Source organism: Microplitis mediator, chromosome 1, assembly GCF_029852145.1.
Source record: "Microplitis mediator isolate UGA2020A chromosome 1, iyMicMedi2.1, whole genome shotgun sequence".
Taxonomy (NCBI): Eukaryota; Metazoa; Arthropoda; class Insecta; order Hymenoptera; family Braconidae; genus Microplitis; species Microplitis mediator.
The window spans coordinates 10637917-10657587 of record NC_079969.1 but is presented as its reverse complement, the minus strand read 5'-3'; the positions used below and the strand labels follow the sequence as shown (position 1 = coordinate 10657587).

General features: G+C 29.7%; 1 protein-coding gene across 4 annotated transcripts; it reads left to right on the top strand.

Moving 5' to 3' along the window:
• Nucleotides 1–1786: 1786 nt before the first annotated feature.
• Nucleotides 1787–17777, top strand: LOC130670318 (acid sphingomyelinase-like phosphodiesterase 3b). 4 transcript variants are annotated; one of them, XM_057473702.1, is made up of 10 exons: nt 1787–1805; nt 7301–7370; nt 7489–7560; nt 8306–8480; nt 9126–9331; nt 10070–10323; nt 12936–13116; nt 15770–15879; nt 16355–16530; nt 17145–17777. In XM_057473702.1, exons 2-10 carry the CDS (start codon nt 7313–7315, stop codon nt 17389–17391), a joined length of 1479 nt encoding a protein of 492 aa, XP_057329685.1. In that variant the 5' UTR covers nt 1787–1805; nt 7301–7312; the 3' UTR covers nt 17392–17777. The 4 variants fall into 4 exon arrangements, with proteins under 4 accessions (XP_057329685.1, XP_057329659.1, XP_057329668.1 ...); XM_057473676.1 differs by lacking the exon at nt 1787–1805 and adding an exon at nt 2870–3324; XM_057473685.1 differs by lacking the exon at nt 1787–1805 and adding an exon at nt 2870–3344.
• Nucleotides 17778–19671: the final 1894 nt, after the last annotated feature.

Below are 19671 nucleotides of genomic sequence, written 5' to 3'. Positions count from 1 at the left end.
TTCTTTTGACTATAAATTTTTTTTAAAAATAAAACCTGGTAAATTTTGGTAGTAGATTTATAATTTGTTCAAGTATTTACGCGCAGGATCGAATGAATCTTTTCAGGCTTATGACAATCGATTTAGCAGTAACAGGTGCACGCAAACAGGTGGCAATATCGTTTGAATTGCCTTAAAGACTAATTTAAATAACATTTTATTCGACAATACTTATAACTTATAACAGTAAATATTATTTTTTGTCGGTACATATTTTATATTGGTTGTATTTAATTAAAAAAATAACGACGGAGTATATATACGTTGATAAAACGCAATGTTTATGAATCATTAAAACTGATAGAGATAGGGGTGAGTATGGGGATAGGGATGGGGATGATAATGATAGAAGTAAATATTAAATTGAAGGTAATAATTAAATAATTTATTAAAACAATAATATTAGTTATTTGAAATGGTATTATTATGGAGATATAAATGAGTTGAATTTGTTGATAGTTGGTAGTTGAGAAGTTTATGGAATGGTAAGGTCAGGGGTAGGAGTATAAGGGTGGAAAGAGGCTAAAAGATATACTTGATGAAGTTTTGTTGGAAATGGGATAGAAATGAAAATACGTAAAAGGGTAAATATGATAAAAAAGGTTGGGGAAAGTTTATGAGGGCAAAGTGATGCACAATTTCGTTTGTTTGCTGTACATAATGCGCTTCTGGCACGAAAATTGAGTGTAAACACCCGTTTAGTAAGGAATTATGGGTATAAGAAAACAAGTTTAACTCTATAGAAAGTCCAACTAAAAATATACTCATAAATTTAAGATAAACATTTTTGTTTTCTTATTTCAGTTCCATTAAAAAATTATTTTAACTGTGAATAAAATTTTAGTTTGCATTTTAAAAGATAAAAAATTTTTTTTCGAGCTTTAAGTCTTTACTTTTAGGGAAGAGCTCTGAGCAAAATATAAATTAAGACATTTTTTTTGTTCAAAATTTTTTAAAATAATATAGGTAAAAGATAAATGAAAATGTTCTCACTTCTCTTAAATAATTTAAATTACTGTATTTAAAATTCCGGCTATAAAAGCCGCTGAATCTATTGCACTGGTCTACTCGCATTTGAAGCTATGAAATATTTTTTAAATTTCTATACGCGAGTATTATTTTTTTTTTTTAATATTAATAAATAAAATAGCAATTGAAAAAAAAGAACATTAAAAATTGAGCAAATTTTTTTTTTGTCTTTTATGAGCATATGTAGTGAAAATTTAAACATTAAAAAAAACTAAAAGCATCTGAAAAGCACTCGAAGCTGTAAAATGTAATTTTTTTATTGCCATACAATTCTGACTAAAGTTACAGCCTTCGACATGAAACAATTTTCATGAATAAAAAAATATTGTTTTATTTTCACTGAATAAAGAGTATTGATAAATATATTTTTATAATATTATAACCATTAAAGAGATAAATAAATATAATATTTTGATAAAGAAACTTAAATAAAGTGGAAAAATATCAATATAAATATTATTGGTACTGAAAGTATACTCAAATGTTTATTTTAGTGGTGAAAAAATATAAAAATCATAAATAAAAAATAGTTGCTGTCATTTCGCTTGGATGCATTTCATCCTCTTTCACTTGGACTGGCTCGACATTTTCCAAGCTTTTACCACGCGGCGCTATTGGCGTCATTGCACTTCTGGTGCAACAGTACCAGTACCAGTACCAGTACCAGTAGTGGTTCCAGTTTCAGTTCCAGCAGAAGCAGTAGTAGTAGCAGTAGTAGTAGCAGTCGCAGTTGCAGGGTGAGTGAAATAGAATTGTTCCGCAGCTTCACGGTACCGTATGAACAAATGTATTTATTTTTATCGTGAGAACGTTCAGCTGCAGCAGTAGCTAACGTATATATATCTATATAAATAAATATACACTGGTGTGTATTGTACACAGAACAGTACAGAAAAGAGTATAGAAAACGGATTTCACATAGGATTCAACACAGTTAAAGAAAATAACAAGAAATAGGTACAGATGAGTCAATGTTACTGGTCCATATGTACACTCAGACTCAACCAATTCAACTCGAATGGTTTTTATTGAATCCGAGCCGTGGCTTTCTTTTCTTATTCGCTCACCTCACTTGCTCACGTTTTCACTGTCTCTTTAAACGTTCGTTCGTACCAAAAAATCCCTACGTGCCATTTTATATATATCTCGTCTTCAATCTTTATTATGGTCTTTAACTCTGATCTTTCTTTATACCTTTTAAATAAGAACAAAAGAATAACTTTTAAGACTTTTAAATCAACACTTGAGTGTAAGACTTTTTTTTTTTTATATTTATTTTTATTTTTTTATTTGGGCAGATACAATTTCTTTATGGTGACCATTTTACCTGCTTTTAGATTCAGGTCACGATTTTGGCTATACAGTCTTTTTTTTTATTTTTTTGTCTGTTAATTCAAAAAAAGGTTGATTAAAATTGAACAATTACATCCTGAGTAATAAGGGGAATAAAAAAAGTAAGCTGTATGTGAAAGTTAAAAATAGATGTAAGAAATGTATTTTTAAGTATTAGAAAAATTTCTAAACACGATAGTGGAAAGAAAGTTGGATTGTGAAGGTGGCAAAAAAAAAAAAAAAAAAAAATAAAAAAAAATTAAAAAATAGATATCATTCTTGATTTGTGGTTGAAAAGAGATGAAAAAAAAAGTAGTGAAGCAACATAAAGACGATACCATGATATATTGAAGCAGAAGAAAAGAGAGAGTAACAAGAAGAATGAGTAAAAGGGGTTGTGACGACGGGTAATAGCGCAGTCGCACGGAGGGAACCACCCTCAGGCTAGTCGAGGTGCTTTCAGAGTAAACCGTGAGATCCAGTAGTCGACTCGTGTAGACCGTAACACCAACACCTAAGCTCTGACACACGTGTTGACAGTGATCGAGTACGTCTGGTGACATTTCTATACCTCAATATTTTATATTTTTTATTTTCACTATTGATGCGATTTTGAGAATAAAAAAAATATAAATTTTAACAATAATAATAATGATTGTTATTTTTGTATCTGTGAATAAATTAAAAAAAAAAAATTAGTCCTTTTGTATGAAGCTTTTTTTAATAAACCGTGGGGTGAAGTTGCTACGGAGACTTGAAAGAGGATTATTTGGATAAAAAAAAAAATTATAATAATAATAATAGTAAAAATAATATAGAGTATAATAATAAAACAAGTTGGAGACAGAAGAAATGCATAATAGGGTGCTAAAAAAGGTGCAGCTATAATCTTTCATCTCGGGGAGTCCAAGGAAGGATAAAGTGGTACGGAAAGAATAAAAAAAGTAAAAAAAAAATAAAAACAAAGTGATTATTTATGTGATATTTGTTTTATATATTTTTTTAAATGTGATAATTTTGTTGTGATGGTTTCCTTTGTTTTATCCACATTTTTTTTTTCCAACATCCACTAGGCTAATGGATTTTTCAAAAATTTTTTAATTAATTACACGGTAAATTATTTTTAAAAAAATACTGCACGCAAGTTTTTTTTATTAAATTTTACCATACTTGTTGCTTCCTGATTTAACGTTTCGCAATTTATCATTGTCACGGTAATTTTAATGTAAAAAAAATTTTGTTTATAATTTGTTTCCAGAAAAAAAAAATAAACTAAAAAAGTATTATGAGCTAAAAAACAAAACCTTAATTACTGTGGCACTTGAAAGAACCTATTTGATATATTTTATTTTAAGAAATCGTAATAATTTATTAATTTCAATTAACATTAAATTGTTAATGAACTCATTTTTTTTCTTCCAAATAGTTATCGACTTTATCGACGCGTAATTAACATACATTAGTGGAGGCTATAAAAAAGTAATGGGGACGCGCATTAAAATGCAAATATAAAATATTTTTTCTAACTCTATCGATTGGTAAAAAAATTTATTGAGATTGAATAATTACAACTTGCGCATTCAGCTTAAAAAATTCAAATAGAATTTTCACTCAGCTATTTTTCAGTCTTTTATTTATTTTTCAATGTTATTTCAATAATCTCTATAGTATGAACTGAAGTAAAAATTTAGTAATAGTATAAGTAACAATTATAACTAAAAATTACAGACAAGTATTTTATCTTTAATTATTGTTTATAATTATTTTGACTATGTAGTTTTTATTTTAAACCCTTGGGGTATCGATTGATAGAATATTTAATTAAAATTTAATAATTGCAATTCTAGTAATTATTAAAATAAAAATACCGAATAAATATATAGTGACATTAATTTTCGGTTATATTTATTTCAAAATAAATTATTGAAAATTCGAACCAACTAATTATGAAATTTAAATGAATATTAAATTAATTAACTTTGTTAACAAACGAAATATTTATTTTATCGATCTTATAATAATTAACAAGCATTAATGAGAGCTATAAAAAAGTAATAGGAAAGTCATTAAAATGGTAATAAAAATTTGATAGGACAATAAAAAAATATAATGATAGGGGTAATAAAAAGAGCAATCAATAGCCAATAGAAAACGTAAAGGCATTAGATTATGTGGAAAGAGGACAAAGTTGTATAGCCAGAACTAATGGATCCGTCCTGTTGCTAGTTGATTGTGGTCGAAACTAGCTAAATCACTTAATTGTTGTTGTTGGTTGGTTGGTTCAGTGGAGTTAGCCGGTTGTTGTTTAGTTGTTGTTTCTTCATACTTTTAAAATCAAATTAATTGAACTAGTCATTGGCAATCTCCTTAGGGTCTCAAAACTTTACAAGTCCAGAGACTCGTTTATAAATAAACTGATGAAAAGTCAAAAAAAAAAAAATAAAAAATATGCTGACAATGATAAATTTAAGTTTATATCCAGCTTGAATTTAAGTCACGAAACTCTGGTTCATGGGTTTCACGATCTTCTATTGATTTTTCCTGACACTTAAAAATTGTTATTCGGACCATACACGAACCAGTAAAGGAGTGTAAACTACTCGAGTAGTGAGTGAAACTCACAAGTTTTTGATGACTTCCGGTCCCAACATAACGCCGGATACATTCCACAATGCTATACACACACATACATATATATGTATCCTATATCTTATATCCTTGTGTCTTGAAGTTGATACTTGAGCTAACTTTGATTGCTGTTGTTTCACTATATAACCACAAAAATATTCAACGTATACTGCTACTGAGTTAAAGTTTATATCAGATTTCATATTTTTATACATGTATATATATTGTGTCCAGATAAAGTTATATACTTTTAGATTGACAGGATATTAATGTCTGTTTATATTTGGCCATGTTATCCTTAGTGATATTTGACAGTATGTACTACTAGAATAAACTTTATGAAAAATCACTGCTTAAAGTTTTTACGTAAAATATTTTTTCAATAGACGAAGAAAATTTTTTTTATTAATTTAAATATCATAATCTATTAAATCTAGTTTCTCTCATAGAATTATGAAAGTTATCGAGCTCTAAGCGATTATTACTCGAGTTATGAGCGTCAAAGCTTAACTCGGGCTTCTGATTGACAATCGATAACTCATGATCGAATCATCATAAAGAAATAAGGTTTTAAAAACTTTTAAGTATTCTATTAAGTATTTTTATGGAAAAAAAAATTTTACCACTTGAAATAAATTTAAATTTAAACATTTAACTAAAAGCGTCCCCAAATCTGAAAGGTTTTAAATGACGGTTCCATATAATTAATTCATAAATATCATCATAACCGAGTTTAGTTGAGTTCCATATACGAGTAAAAGGAAAATAAATTCTAATATAAACCTTATTCCCCTTGATTTAACAATACATTATCTCGCATAATTTATAACAGACATTGAATTTTATTTTTTCAATTATTTATGTAACGTCCATTTGATATACTTGTTATCCGATTATTTTCCGTAACAGAAAAATAATAATAAAAATTGTTAAATTTACTTTATCGAATATTTATGGTGCTCGTAATAAGAAAAAATAAAAAAAGGAAAAAATGATAGAATTTTATATCGAATCGAATTTCAGCTTTCCTTCTTATATATAGATATTTCTTGGCAACTCGTAGTAATTTCATTTTTCTCTTTAGCCCATACGTTTTTCTACGGTCGTTTTACGTTTACGATCCCTGCCCAGCATCGTTACCTCTCTCTCGCGCTCTTAAAACACCGCATTGACCTTTCGAACACGAATGTAACTATCAAGACTCTAAATAACTTTCTAGACATTTCAAGATTCACACACCGCAAAATAATTTATTAGTGGTTTAAAAAAAAGGCAAACATAATTATAAAGTTATATGCATGTTAATATATAGATTTAAAAGTTTTGATAATGTGTGTACAACATTTTGCATGATTATATAATACACTCCTATGTATGTGCATATGTGTAAGTGTGTCTATATATAACTCATCCGAATGGATAATACGTAAGGAGTGTTGGGTTAAATTTTACGCAAACTCAATGAATCCAGGTGGAATTAATGTTAATCCAAGTTCGAGTGTTAGAAACTCGATTAAACAAATTTCACACAGTAATGTTACTTGAAACTAGTCAGCATTGCCACCCTATTTCGAGCTTTAAACTTTATAGTCAAAGAAAAAAAAGAAACAAAAAAGATGATAATAATAATAATAATAAAATGATAAAATTTAGTTTTGGCTATGGGTAGTTGCGGTCCAAATGCTGTACATTATTTTGTGTGAATCCTTTAGTAGGGCATTGCGATGGAGGCAAGTGTATAAGCCAATATCGTTAGTGGTCCTTGATAACGGATAGTTTCCAACAACTTGGCAACATATATTTATACGGAAATAGCAGGTGCGTTGGCGTTAATGTACAGACACAAGGGTTTTGGTCCTGGTTTGGGAAAATACCCGCATCATACATGCTCAATAGTTGGTTATAATGTATCAGTAAAATAGGCAATGGCAAGCTAGAGCTAGAGGTAGAGGTAGAGGTAAAGGTAGAGGTAGAGGTAGAGGTAGAACCAACCAAATACACATAAACCAATACATTATTTGGTTTGTTGGTCTAAACTATCGTAATAATATTGAGGCTCAATTGAATCCTCACGCTCCTGATTTAATAACCCTATTTGTATTTATATTTTTATATGAATTTTTGAATATTTATTTATTGATCGATCTAACAATAGCTTGTGAATTCCATACGCCAAGGGTTTTTATTATAAAAATGAATGAGAGTATTAATTTTTTTCAATAGGATTCATTTCAATAGAACGAAAATTTTTTAATCAAATTTTATTTTTTAGGACCAACTCGAGATGATGATACGTATTTATTTGATGCTTTTATGTTCATTTATGGTCCAAGGTAAAATAGGTATGAGAAATATTTTTATTAAAAAATTTTTATCAAGACTCTCTCACTCAATTAAATTTATGTCATAGTTATTTCAAATTATGATTTATCTACAGTATATATTTTATTTTTCCAACAGGATATTTTTGGCATATAACAGACATCCATTACGATCCAAAATACTCTTCATCTGGAACTGGAGGAGGAAGCAGTGAGTTTCAAAAAGACATTTATCTTAATATATCAGCATATACATATACACTTTCTTCTTCAACACTTGTTATATAGTATGATAATAATAATAATAATAATAAAGTAGTTTTGATGAAAAGTTTTGGCTATTAATAGAGCTGGGTACTTGGCCCTACTCCTCTCTCATCAGAGCTTTCAACGCTTACTTATCCAAACTACCCTACTGACTAAAGTAGTCTCGGCGTGTTTACTCATTGAGTAAGTGACGCTTTTTGCTCTCATTTCATTTCTCCTTCAAGTATCCACAATGCTGGTCCACTTCAACTTCTTTATCCACCTCCCAATACTTTTTTTTCCTTCTCTTTACTTCTCCTCACTTGCAAGCTCGATCATTTTTTTGTTCATTTAAGTACACATTACAAGAGTCTCGAAAGTTGGGGAAAGAAAGAAATAAAATTTAAAAGATTGAAATTGGAACGAAAGTAACTAAATTTGAAACCTATTAAGGTCAAAATGCACTTGTATCTCTTCTTCAACTCGTTCATCTTTTTTTCTGTTTTTCCTTCTTCTCCTATTTCTTCTTCTTCTTCTTCATCTTCATCTCCTCAATCTTGTTCATTCAGCTGGTACTGGTACTTGTGTCTTGGTAGTTTTAATTAATTAATTGAAAAGTTTTAGATGGATTCGCTGCAAGAGATCCAACAACTTTTATTATCTCTTATTCTTGTTTATTTTTATTTTATTTTATTTATTTTTTTTAACAGCATGCTGGAATACACGATCCAGCAATATAGATACTGGACACATAAGACCAGATAGAAGAGTGGCCGGAGTGTTTGGAAACTACAGCTGCGATTCACCATGGGCACTGATCGAGTCTGCGGTACAGGCTATGAAATCAAAGCAGGACGAAGGAATCGAGTTTGTTTTGTGGACAGGGTATGCTCTTCCAATACTTTTTTATATTTTTTATCCTTCTATTTGTGATACTCAAAAGTACTTTTATATCGAAACATGTGACCGCACTCGAAATTTCTTACTTATTTTTCTTTCTCAATTCTTTACGTCATTTCATTTTTTTCATCATAAAAAAAAAAAAATTTCATAAATATTTTATTATAAAAGTAATTATTAAAACGATTTAGATAATTAAGTAAAATGTAATAACGAAAAATACAAAAGTTGTAAAAAATTAATCTCAACTATGATTAAAAAATTTATACGATTGTGAAAATTACAGTACAACAATAAATAGGTGCACGGTAAAATGTATAATAAAATATATAGTTTGAGTTGAAGTTGCGTACAACAGTAGCAGGTTTCAAAGTTTGTTGAATACAATGAATGGTATTCTGCAACTCTCACTAAATAAAACCAGCTCCCTCATATAAATTCAAATTACTCTGTGTTGAACAGTTGATAGTTAAAAATTACAACTTTATAAATATTTAAACAATCCCAACATTGTTTAAAAGCACACTTTTTATCTGCAAACAAATTCTCAGTTAACGATAAAATTTTTTTTTATTCTGGTCAATAGATGAAAAACATGAAAAAAAAAAAATGTTTAAAATATTGTTGCAGTGATGCATTGACCCATGCCGCAGAAATGAGTGAGGAATTACGATTGCAATCTTTAAAGAATCTCACGGATTTATTATCCCATACGTTCACCAGCCAATTCGTATTCCCGGCGCTGGGACACGAGGATGTGGGCTTGAATTTTAGCCAAACCGCTATTTTGTGGAAACATTGGCTACCAAGCGAAGCACTTCAAACATTTGAAAAATGTTAGTTACTATTATATATATATATCTTCTTTATTCTTTACTCAGCACTGTCACTCGGACGGACCTTTATCAAAAACTTTTATTTTATTTTCTGATAAACTTTTAACTTCTTAAATCATTTTTTATTAAAAACCCACTCACCGAATTTCGTTTCTTTTCGACACTTGATATCACGGTGACAAATGCTCGTATTGAAGTTCAAAGATATTTGTTTTCAAGCTTCGAGTGTTTAATTTAATTAATTATTTTATAATAGGTCAATACGATAACTTTGACCCAAGTTACAAAGTACAATATAATTTAAAGGCTGGGGATGTAATTTTTTATTGAGAAAATTTAAGTCTTTTTTGTGACTTGATTACGTCAACTAATTTAGGTTGAGAAAAAAAATAGAGGGAAGAAAAAAAAAAAAGTAAAATTAAGAAGTCAATTTGTGATGCATAAATTTACAAGTTTTAACGTTGGCTGGTTGGGAAACTGAGAAGGAAAGTTTACTTTTTCAGGAAATACGATCATAGTAGGATGTATTTAAGTAACTGAAAATGAGGACTAACGGTACATACTTTAGGATTTGTTTTACGAAATCTCATTCTACTTAGTAAACTTTTCTCTTAAAATAAAATAAAAAAAAACCCCTTAAATAAAATTATACATCATAAAAAAAGTTTTGAATGTAAATGATAATAAAGCTGGGATAGGATGATATATAAAATAACAAATAAAACATATTTATTTTAGCTGGGTACTATATGGTCGAACAAAAGTCGAAAAAGTACCGAATAATACTGCTGAATACAAATCTTTGGTTAGACATGGATAATATTGACAGTCGATTTCACACTCACCAGTATCACCAGCATCAACACCATCAGCAGCATCACCAGCAACAACGGACTAGTGCTGGTTCAACAACAAAGAATTCAAGTGATCCACACAATCAATGGCGGTGGTTTGAATCTGTTTTACGAACTGCAAGGGAAAAAAAAGATACTGTAAGTTTTTTTTTTTAATAAATTAAATGGTTTAGCCGAAATATTAATCAAAATCATTAAAAGAAATTTAATTAACGCTTGATTAAATAAAAATAAAATTCACAAACGTAATTCAAAATAATTTGGTAAGAAAAAAAAAATAATAATTTAGTGTAGAACCAAGAAAAATAATTAAAAAGGAATTTTATTAACGGAATGAAAAATAATAAAAAAGGGTTAAGAGCTGGAGGCAGTGGAGCAGTTGGGAATAATTTTGGCGCATTGACAAAATGAATATAAAGGGGTAGCTCGTGGTGGATATTTGGGGTTAGATATAAAGGCATGAGGAATATTCAGTGGAGCGCGCGTGACAGTTGAACATAGGCGCCACAGTAATCCGGTTTAATTCGGGACACGAGTAGGGCGAGGCGGGAGGTGGTTCTTATTTCTACTTGCCAGTGGCGAAGTGCCCATTCGTCTTGTTCGAAAAGACCATCTTTCACCGTTATACTAAAATGCCTCCTTCTCTTTTACTCCACACCCCACACTCATACCCCTAAACTCTCTCTCAACCCTCGAAATGATAAGTGGGTTGTTATCTGCTTGAAATATCTTTAACTACCCTCATTAATCACCATCGTCTTTCAATACATTCCCACCTTCTTTTTATATTTTTAATTTCGATTCCTGTAGCGTTCAATTGTTCGTTTAAATGTTGTCAGCAAACGCAATTATCATGGGTTTGTTGAGTAAAATACAGCGATAAATTACAGATATCCAGGGGAAAAGAGATAGAGAGAATTCAAGAGGGAGAGAGAGAGAGAGAGAGTTACGCGTTGATGTGAAGTGAAAAGTGATCAATCAGCGTTTCTATTGTTAATTCGTTCGAAATTGTCTGTCTCTTTGTATCGTTCAATCAAACAGTATTCTTTTATCTTTTTTTTTTATAAATTTTTTTTTTTTTAGTTGTTGGTGATTTTATTGCCATTCGACTGCAGAATTCGATACTGAAATTTTCAATTGATACTAATACATTTTTCTTTTACTCGTAATTGTAAATAAATACAGTCCATAAAAACATTTAGTTGGCAAAATTTTCTATGCTATCTTTTAGTGAAAAGTAAAACATTTGAAACGGCGTCCAATGGGGTGAAAAATTTTATTTTATAATTAATCATTATTTTCGTAATAAAATATATTTTTTTCAGCTTTGATAATTAAATAGAATTAAAAGTTAATAATTAAAAAACAAAAACGTACTTTGATTTTGAGTTTTTTGGAAATTTACAAACAAAAATTTCCAGCTTTTTTTTCAGTCCAAGAAGCTTTAAAGTAACATGTGTCTGGAAAGTCGCTCTAACGTGTGGTGGACACCACCTCTCTGTGTCAACCGATTACATTTTTTTCATTCGACCTTCTGATTATTATTTTACATTATATTTGAAGTCATTCTAGTGCAAAATGATAGCATATACTGGAAAAAAAACTTTTTTGAATTTTGAAAAAAACTTGAAATTGCAACATTTTTTTTTTCCCAATTTATGTTTTTATTCTAGATCTTGAGCTTAACGATTTGAGAGTAAAAATTTTTTATACGGCCTTACGGTTCCTGGCACCGATCCCAGGAATCAAGAGGGCGTATAAAAAAACGCATAATGAGGAAAATTAGAGAGTTAATACTTTTAGATAAAAAATACATAGTGTGGAGCAAAAAGAAAATTTTGTATACGCCCTTATGGCACCTGCAACGCGATATTATAAGACTATTTCATAAAGAATCGAATACACTTTTGAGGATTCTGACTGATCAAAAATTATTTTCAAAGTTAATTAACTGAGAAGCCGTTGTTGAGCGCCAGTTTTGTAGTGATTATCAAATATCTAACAGAAATTGTGTATCTGATCTATAATATATAATACATTATTTGTTTATAATTTACTATCGATATTTCCTGAACGTAAAACAAAGTTATCGTGATATAATAACGGAATTGGAATCCCTGCAATCCTTAAACTTGGGATCGGGTAAAATGTTTCCAACAGGATTGCTGTTGCTATATATACGTAGATAACCTAAGAACGTGTAATAACAACAGAGGGTTTATCAACAATATATATACATATATATACAAGCTCAGGATGTAGTACATAAATTGTATAGCTAAAGAGATGAAACTAGATCTCAATTTCTATAATTTAAACTTTTGAAAATCTGGTCCATATAACGAGAGTAGAAATCTCTAATTCTCGAGTAGCATACATCCATCCATTCGACTATCTGCACTTTGCTGCGTGATCTTCTTGGCACTCTGCTATACTTCTAGAACAAATTACGCGTGTGTAATGAAAATTGATCATCGTAGGAAACTTCAGCATGGGCGTAAGTGAGAGTCGAGTGGAAACGCTAGTACTACGACGTAAATAATTGTAAATTTCTGTACCCATTCCTCAAGCCACCTACTGGCAGACATCCACCCTTGTCTTACTCGACTTACGTATCATATCATATCATATATGCAGTACACACTGTTATGTAATGTGATGTAATGTATATGCATATCCACGTAATATCTAATACATAATACCTTGTACGTAATAATATGTATAATGGATGTTTACTTATGTGTGAACAGGTATACGTTGTCGGACATACGCCGCCTGGGGTAGACGAGAGAGACAGTGGCGCCAGGCCACTAAAAGAACAACACAACAGACGTTACTTGCAAATTGTAAGGCAGTATGCGGATATTATTGCAGGACAATTTTTTGGACATTGGCATTCTGATACATTTCGGACAATCTACAGTGATTCAGGTACTTTTATTATTTTTTTACAAAAATATGTCTAGTGTAAACTGAATTCGGGCATCCGAATATTCAACTATACTCCAATCGCGGATACCCAACCGAATATCTGACCAGAATATAATGCTTTTTGATTCGGCTAGATATGTGTAAGTTGCTCGGGTGTTTGAACAGGTAACTTTTTGTTCCGGCTCTCGGTCGGGTACTCGACAATCAGGCTACAGATTTCGCCCCGAAAGGGTGTTAATTCGTAATCGGGCACGCAGAGAAAAACTATAAGAGATTTTATAATTATTGCACACTTCGAACGCGAAGCGAAGAGGTAGTACTCTACTGTCGTTAAACTTAAAAGCCAGGTTTTTCTCCATTTAAGTCATCGTCACTAATTTTAGATAGCACTTGGATAAGAAAAAAATGCACTATTGTCAAGAAGACATTCTAATAAACAATTGCAATATAATTTAAAGTCTTCTCGTTGAGTACATTATAGAAAAAAAGTTGATCTAAAAGAATTTTTGATATTTATAGAGAAGTGCGGCTGCTAACCTTTTTGATGACGAAAAATCCAATTTTAGACATCTTGCTTTGAAACCAATTTCAACAGCAAGTATTTGTCGGTGGATTTATGATATATTTGCATAATTAGGTGTTATATAAGCATCAACAATCTATAAATTTATATAAATTATGCTCAATTTCTAGGTTTTCTTTAAAATTTTATAGTTCCGTGTCACACTGCACTATTTAACATAATTTCCTTATTATTCTATGTATTGACTCTTAAGTCAACCACCAAAACTTAAGTTATACGTCTATGTGCCATAATAGGTAGTAGTTTCGTCCTGAGTACGTTAACGGACTCATTAGCAAGGCTATGCTAACGTACTCTTGCCTTTAGACTGCGCCTAATACTAGTACGAACCGAGTCAAAACCATGTCGCGGGCTTTGCTCAACACTATACTAGTAGAGGAGGGCGGCTACCGTTGAAACTACTTGCATCTCAATTTTAGGTGAGCTGTTGTACACCGTGAAAGTGATGAAATAACAGAAATATGCCAATCTTCAAGTATTACAAGAGCTCCAAAATTATAGCAGCTCTTAGATCGACCTATAAACTCTATTGTCCATCTTACGGTATTATATAAAAATTTTAAGTATATAATATAGGATAGGTATCTTGTGTTTAAAACAAAATTACTCACAGGAAATTTAATCCGCCGTAAAACTGAACGCATGGAAGAAGTTTAATCATAAATATTCAAAGTGTAAGCATTTGGAACTTTGAAAAATGTGTGGAGCCCCACTTCTATATAAATACCGAATTTTTGTTGAACGTCAATTAGTCTGTTTATAGGGATGTACGTATACATAAACACGATATCCCTCGAAGGAATCACAGGAAGGACTTGTTTTTTTTTTTCTATTATTTTCAGAGCTTTATCTAGTTGATCCTTTAAGTTTGAACTAACAGACAGTTTGAACGGAGCCTCTAAGTTACCTGGATACTGAGATACAAATTTTAAAAAATGATTGAAATCAACTTTTTTTATATTTTAAAAATTTCTCCAGCGGCCGGATCTGGTCGTATTGGTCTCAAATTTTCAGGATCATCTCCTTTTCTAATCTACTTTCAAACAAAAGATTTGCAGCCACATCGGTGACACACCCCCCCACACTTTTGTCGAAAAGTATGATATGCCATATATATTCTGTTGTGGGTCATCTACCGGTATTGCACCCAGATGGATTTTTTGCACACCTCTTTATTTTATTTCTGACTGTCGTTTTCCGTCAAATGTTGACACAAATAGTACCGTGATAGTAGAGAAAAAAATATTAAAACTGAGACAAAAACTGTCGACTATATCTAGCAAAGCATTTAAATTAAATACATATCATAAAATTGAACGTAATTAGGTTAGTTTTTATTTTATTTGACTTATTATTTAAAGCAAATTTTTTTAATTAAATACAAAAAAATTGTCGATATTGTACCTTTAAATAATATTTCGTGTTATTACGAAAATCAATTGATTAATGAAAATATAATATGAGCGTTTGAGGTGTGCACTTCTGGATTTTCTAAATACTTTTTTTTTATTCCACTTCAATTTAAGTCAAACTCCTAATTTAATAAAAAACAAAAAAAATTATGCGAAATAAATTCATTTATTCAATTATTAAAAACTTTAGATAAAATGTTTTTAGCGTTTAATTAATTAAAAAAAATTAAATATTTGTTCTCTCAACTATTTAATTATTACAACAACCTAAAAAAGGTTTAATTTTGTTTCAACATTTAAATTATGCAAAAAATTAATCATATTTTTAAACTGTTTAATTATTAAAGAAGTATTTTCTGAATTTAATTATTAAAGTACTTGTTTAATAAATGTAATTTTTGTAAATTAATTATTAAAAATATTACATATTTTTTTTAAACATTAAGTCATAAAATAATTAATTAAATTGCTAAAAATACCGGAAAAAATAATTATTAATATGAAAATAAAATCCTCGATATTAAAATGTAATATTTAATAATATTGGAGTTGAAAAAGTTAATGAAAAATGTAAATATAATTAGTTTGTGTGAACAAGGGAACATGAAACTGAATAATGAAATTACAATTAGTTAAAAGTAATGTATAATAAATACAGGAGTACCCATTTCGTGGATTATGATGGCACCAAGTATTACGCCGGGTCGACCGAACGGACCAAATAATCCCGGACTGAGGTTGTACAAGTTTGAAACAAGCACGGGACAGGTGAGTTATTAAAAAACAATTACTTTAAATAATAATATTTAGGAAACTCTATTTATAATTGTGTCTTAATGTCAATCAACTAAAATTATTTCTTACATTTTCATTATTGGAAAATGTTTGAAATAAATAAAATAACATTGTCGGTTATAATATTTATATTTGACATTTACATATTGTATAATCGATTAAGTGACAGGAAGTTACTAAAAATAAATTTAACCCGGCAATAGATTAAATAACACGTTTATACACCATTCAGCTCAGATATTCGCCCGATACATTTTAAATCTGGGGTAGAGAGAAATAAAAATAATAATAATAATAATAAATAAAATAAAAGGTTAAATATTCCATTGAGTCGATAAAACGCTTTGACGTAAAAGAAAAACAATTTATTGGATAGAATTAAAAAAGTATAGGATTAAAAAAAAATAGTGGTCTTAAAGATTAAAATCTAAAATCGTTGGGTTATCAGATTTTAGATTACATTCAGTACTACCTTGATTTACCAAAAGCTAATTCAATCGGTCGTGCCAACTGGGTCGTCGAGTATTCTCTTCTGGATTATTATGAATTAAAAGAGATAAATGCACGTAGTCTTCATGACCTCGCTGATCGATTTACTAAGACTAATGACAACGCTTTCGTAAGGTAAATTTCATTAAATACTATTTATTATTAAGTGTCTTTATGTCTCTTACAGATATTGCCTTCTTCATTAGATTATTATGATATATAGTCATACTAGACGTCTATAAAAAGATCATATTTCATATTATACATGGAAATTTATAATTCACAGTCATATAGTAAATAATTTGGCTTATTTTGTATGAATAGCAACTTGTAATTGACCCTTAAATGACACCGGTTGCCATTTTGATCCCAAAGCATTTTCAATCGATTTTTTTGAAATTTTTCCGCCGGAAATAGATCTACTTACGTTATCTATTATCTATTGAGATCTTTAGCTTATTTCCTCAAAAAATTCACCACTTATCTATTAGAATAAAACCCTTGTTTTTTTTTTTTTTTTTTTTTTTTTTAATGAAAATCCAAAAAAATCTGATTTAGTCTTCTTTGTAGAGGTAAAAATATGTTAGAGAAATATGGAATGATAAATTTTAAAAACTCTTGGAGTATTGGTAATTTTTTTACGCTGGGGTCAAAATGTCACTGTATGCACACAATGAATAGCACAGAGTGTTTCCTTTTAGAGTTAATATTTTAAATATTTAAAAATAAAAAAAAACTTTTGTTTAAAGATATTATGCAGCAAATACAGTTTCATTACCACGGGACGTAGAAGAAATTTGGGGATGTGGGGGTGCATTTAGTGGTACCTGTATGCTGCAACACTACTGTGCAGTGACACGAGTAAATCCCGAGTCGTACAGCAGCTGTTTGTCCTCATTCGCGTATCCTCTGTCCACAGACTCGTCATCCAAGCATCATCTGTACATTATACTTTACATTTTAGGATCAATGGTTTGTCTACTTACCAGCCGGTAGACCCATTACGAAATTATAGACTTTGTTATACTATTTATTTTGCTATAGTATTATAATTTTATTTTTACTTTTATTATTAAATCTGTGATGTCAGCTGAAATATTTTTTTATATTTTATTTTTCCCTGCTATGGATATACCTCGTTCGCTCATTTCTCACCACATTTTTAATAACTGCGTGTGTGTATGTATACAGTCTGGTGAAAAGTGTCAAGAGTTATTATCTAATTAATAATAATTATTACAAAGCGACAAAACAAACAAAAAAATATATATATATAAAATTATTAATAAAATAAAAATTTAAAATAAAGCTTGCGACGAAAATTTATCAGCGTCAGTGTGTAACATCTAATTATGTAATTCATGTTATTTCTTAATAAAAAAAAATTAAAAATATATTATTTGTTTTTTATAAAATATTTGTTTTTAGTTGTTCTTAATTTTTTAAAAGCTATCAAATTTCATTTATCTGATTCTCTAAGCATGAATTAGTGAATATTCACTTATCTTCACTAATTCATGATTAGAGAGTAATTAACTTAACCAATACAAATCCGTTTCCAAATACATGTATGATGATCAAAAATATTAATGCACGAAGAAAAAAATAAAGCAACTTTTACTTAAAAACATAAGTTAAAATTACTAAATTTAAATTGTAATCTAGATTTAGCTGAAAACACTAGTAAAATTGTGTAACTTTTACTATTGAGAACCTAATTTTCAGTTATATATAGCAATTTTTATTATTTAAATATGGAATTAAATATAAAGTGCATTAATAAACTTAATTATATATTTAGTAAATTTTATTATATTTGAATGGAAATCAATAAAATTAAATTTTTAATCGTTTTTCAACTTTTTATTATGGTTGTTATTAATTTTATTATTATTAATATTTCTGTCATCTGTATTGGTGTTGGTATCAATTTCTATTTTTAAAAAATCATTTGCTTTAACCGAGGTTCGAACCCTGATCTCCCACGCGCGAGCCCTTTCCTATGTCTGACGGCCCGATGTCTCATTTGGACAAAGGTTTCTGAACTTGTAATACATATTGATATATGCTATCCCCATTAACTTTTAATTTTATCGATCTGCTTCGGAAGAATTACAAGCCGTTTAGTAATTTTTAGTTGCTGTACAATACTTAATACGACGCTATTCATCTAATTTACAGAAATTACTAAACAGATTGTATTTTTGTATACTCTTGAGTATGTAATGCATATTTTTAGTTAATTTTTATATTTTTAGAGAGTAAAAATCGTTGAATCGTGTTAAATGTAGTACTAAACGTTTAGTAATAATTCAATATTATCTTTACAAAATTTTCTGTTCGATTAATAAAGAAAACGAATAAATTAGTAATAAAAGTAATAATATAGCAATTTTTCAGATAAGCATATTGTATTAATTACTGTTTTGTGATTTTTACTATACATTTAGTAATAAATAGTAAAAGTAATGCACTCATCGATTTGCATTAGTATTTCTTACTTAAAAATATTAAATATTAAAATATTTTTGAGATCCGTTTTCTCCGTGTAATTAAAAAAAATAAAGAAAATAATAACAATCACTGAATTTAGTAATTAAATTACGCTGTTAGCGTTGATTACGTTTGACAAGTTGGATTCAAAATGGTATTGGTTAAACAGACGGTACAAGGTAGTGTCTCTTCAGCAATAGCTTTTCTAGACCGTTAGCAGCAGCAGTAGCAGTAGTAGAGGCAACAGTCGTAGAGAATTGTTGAATATTTCATGTAATATTCTACTCAGCCAAATCGGTGAGGGCAAATGTCAGGCAAAGCAATGCCACTACTACTAGATGTTGGCTGCTCACCGTTGGCTGTAACTACTGCGATATATTGAGAATGTTACAGACTGGTGTGTGTTATGTGCATATGCAGGTAGTAGTTAACACTAAAGTTATTTCATAGCCAACGTAATCGAAAGTTCGACGTTAGTCGGCCGACAATCTGGACAACAAGATGACAAACGATTTGTGGTTGTTTCAGATTTATTGTTTGTTGTATCAACTTATTTGCCTTGGCTTATACAACTTTACTATACACAAGTATAAGCACCTGATCTACAAACCTATTCTACGGCAATTCAACCTCTTTGCTCTATATGTATTAATACTGCATCTATATATATAAATATATATACAAGATAGTATAGAGAGACTGTTGATGCTCACCCTTTCTGTTCATTTTCCCGCTCTTTCACTCACTCGTTGGTTCGTTCTCCTGATGCTCGTCTATTAAAAT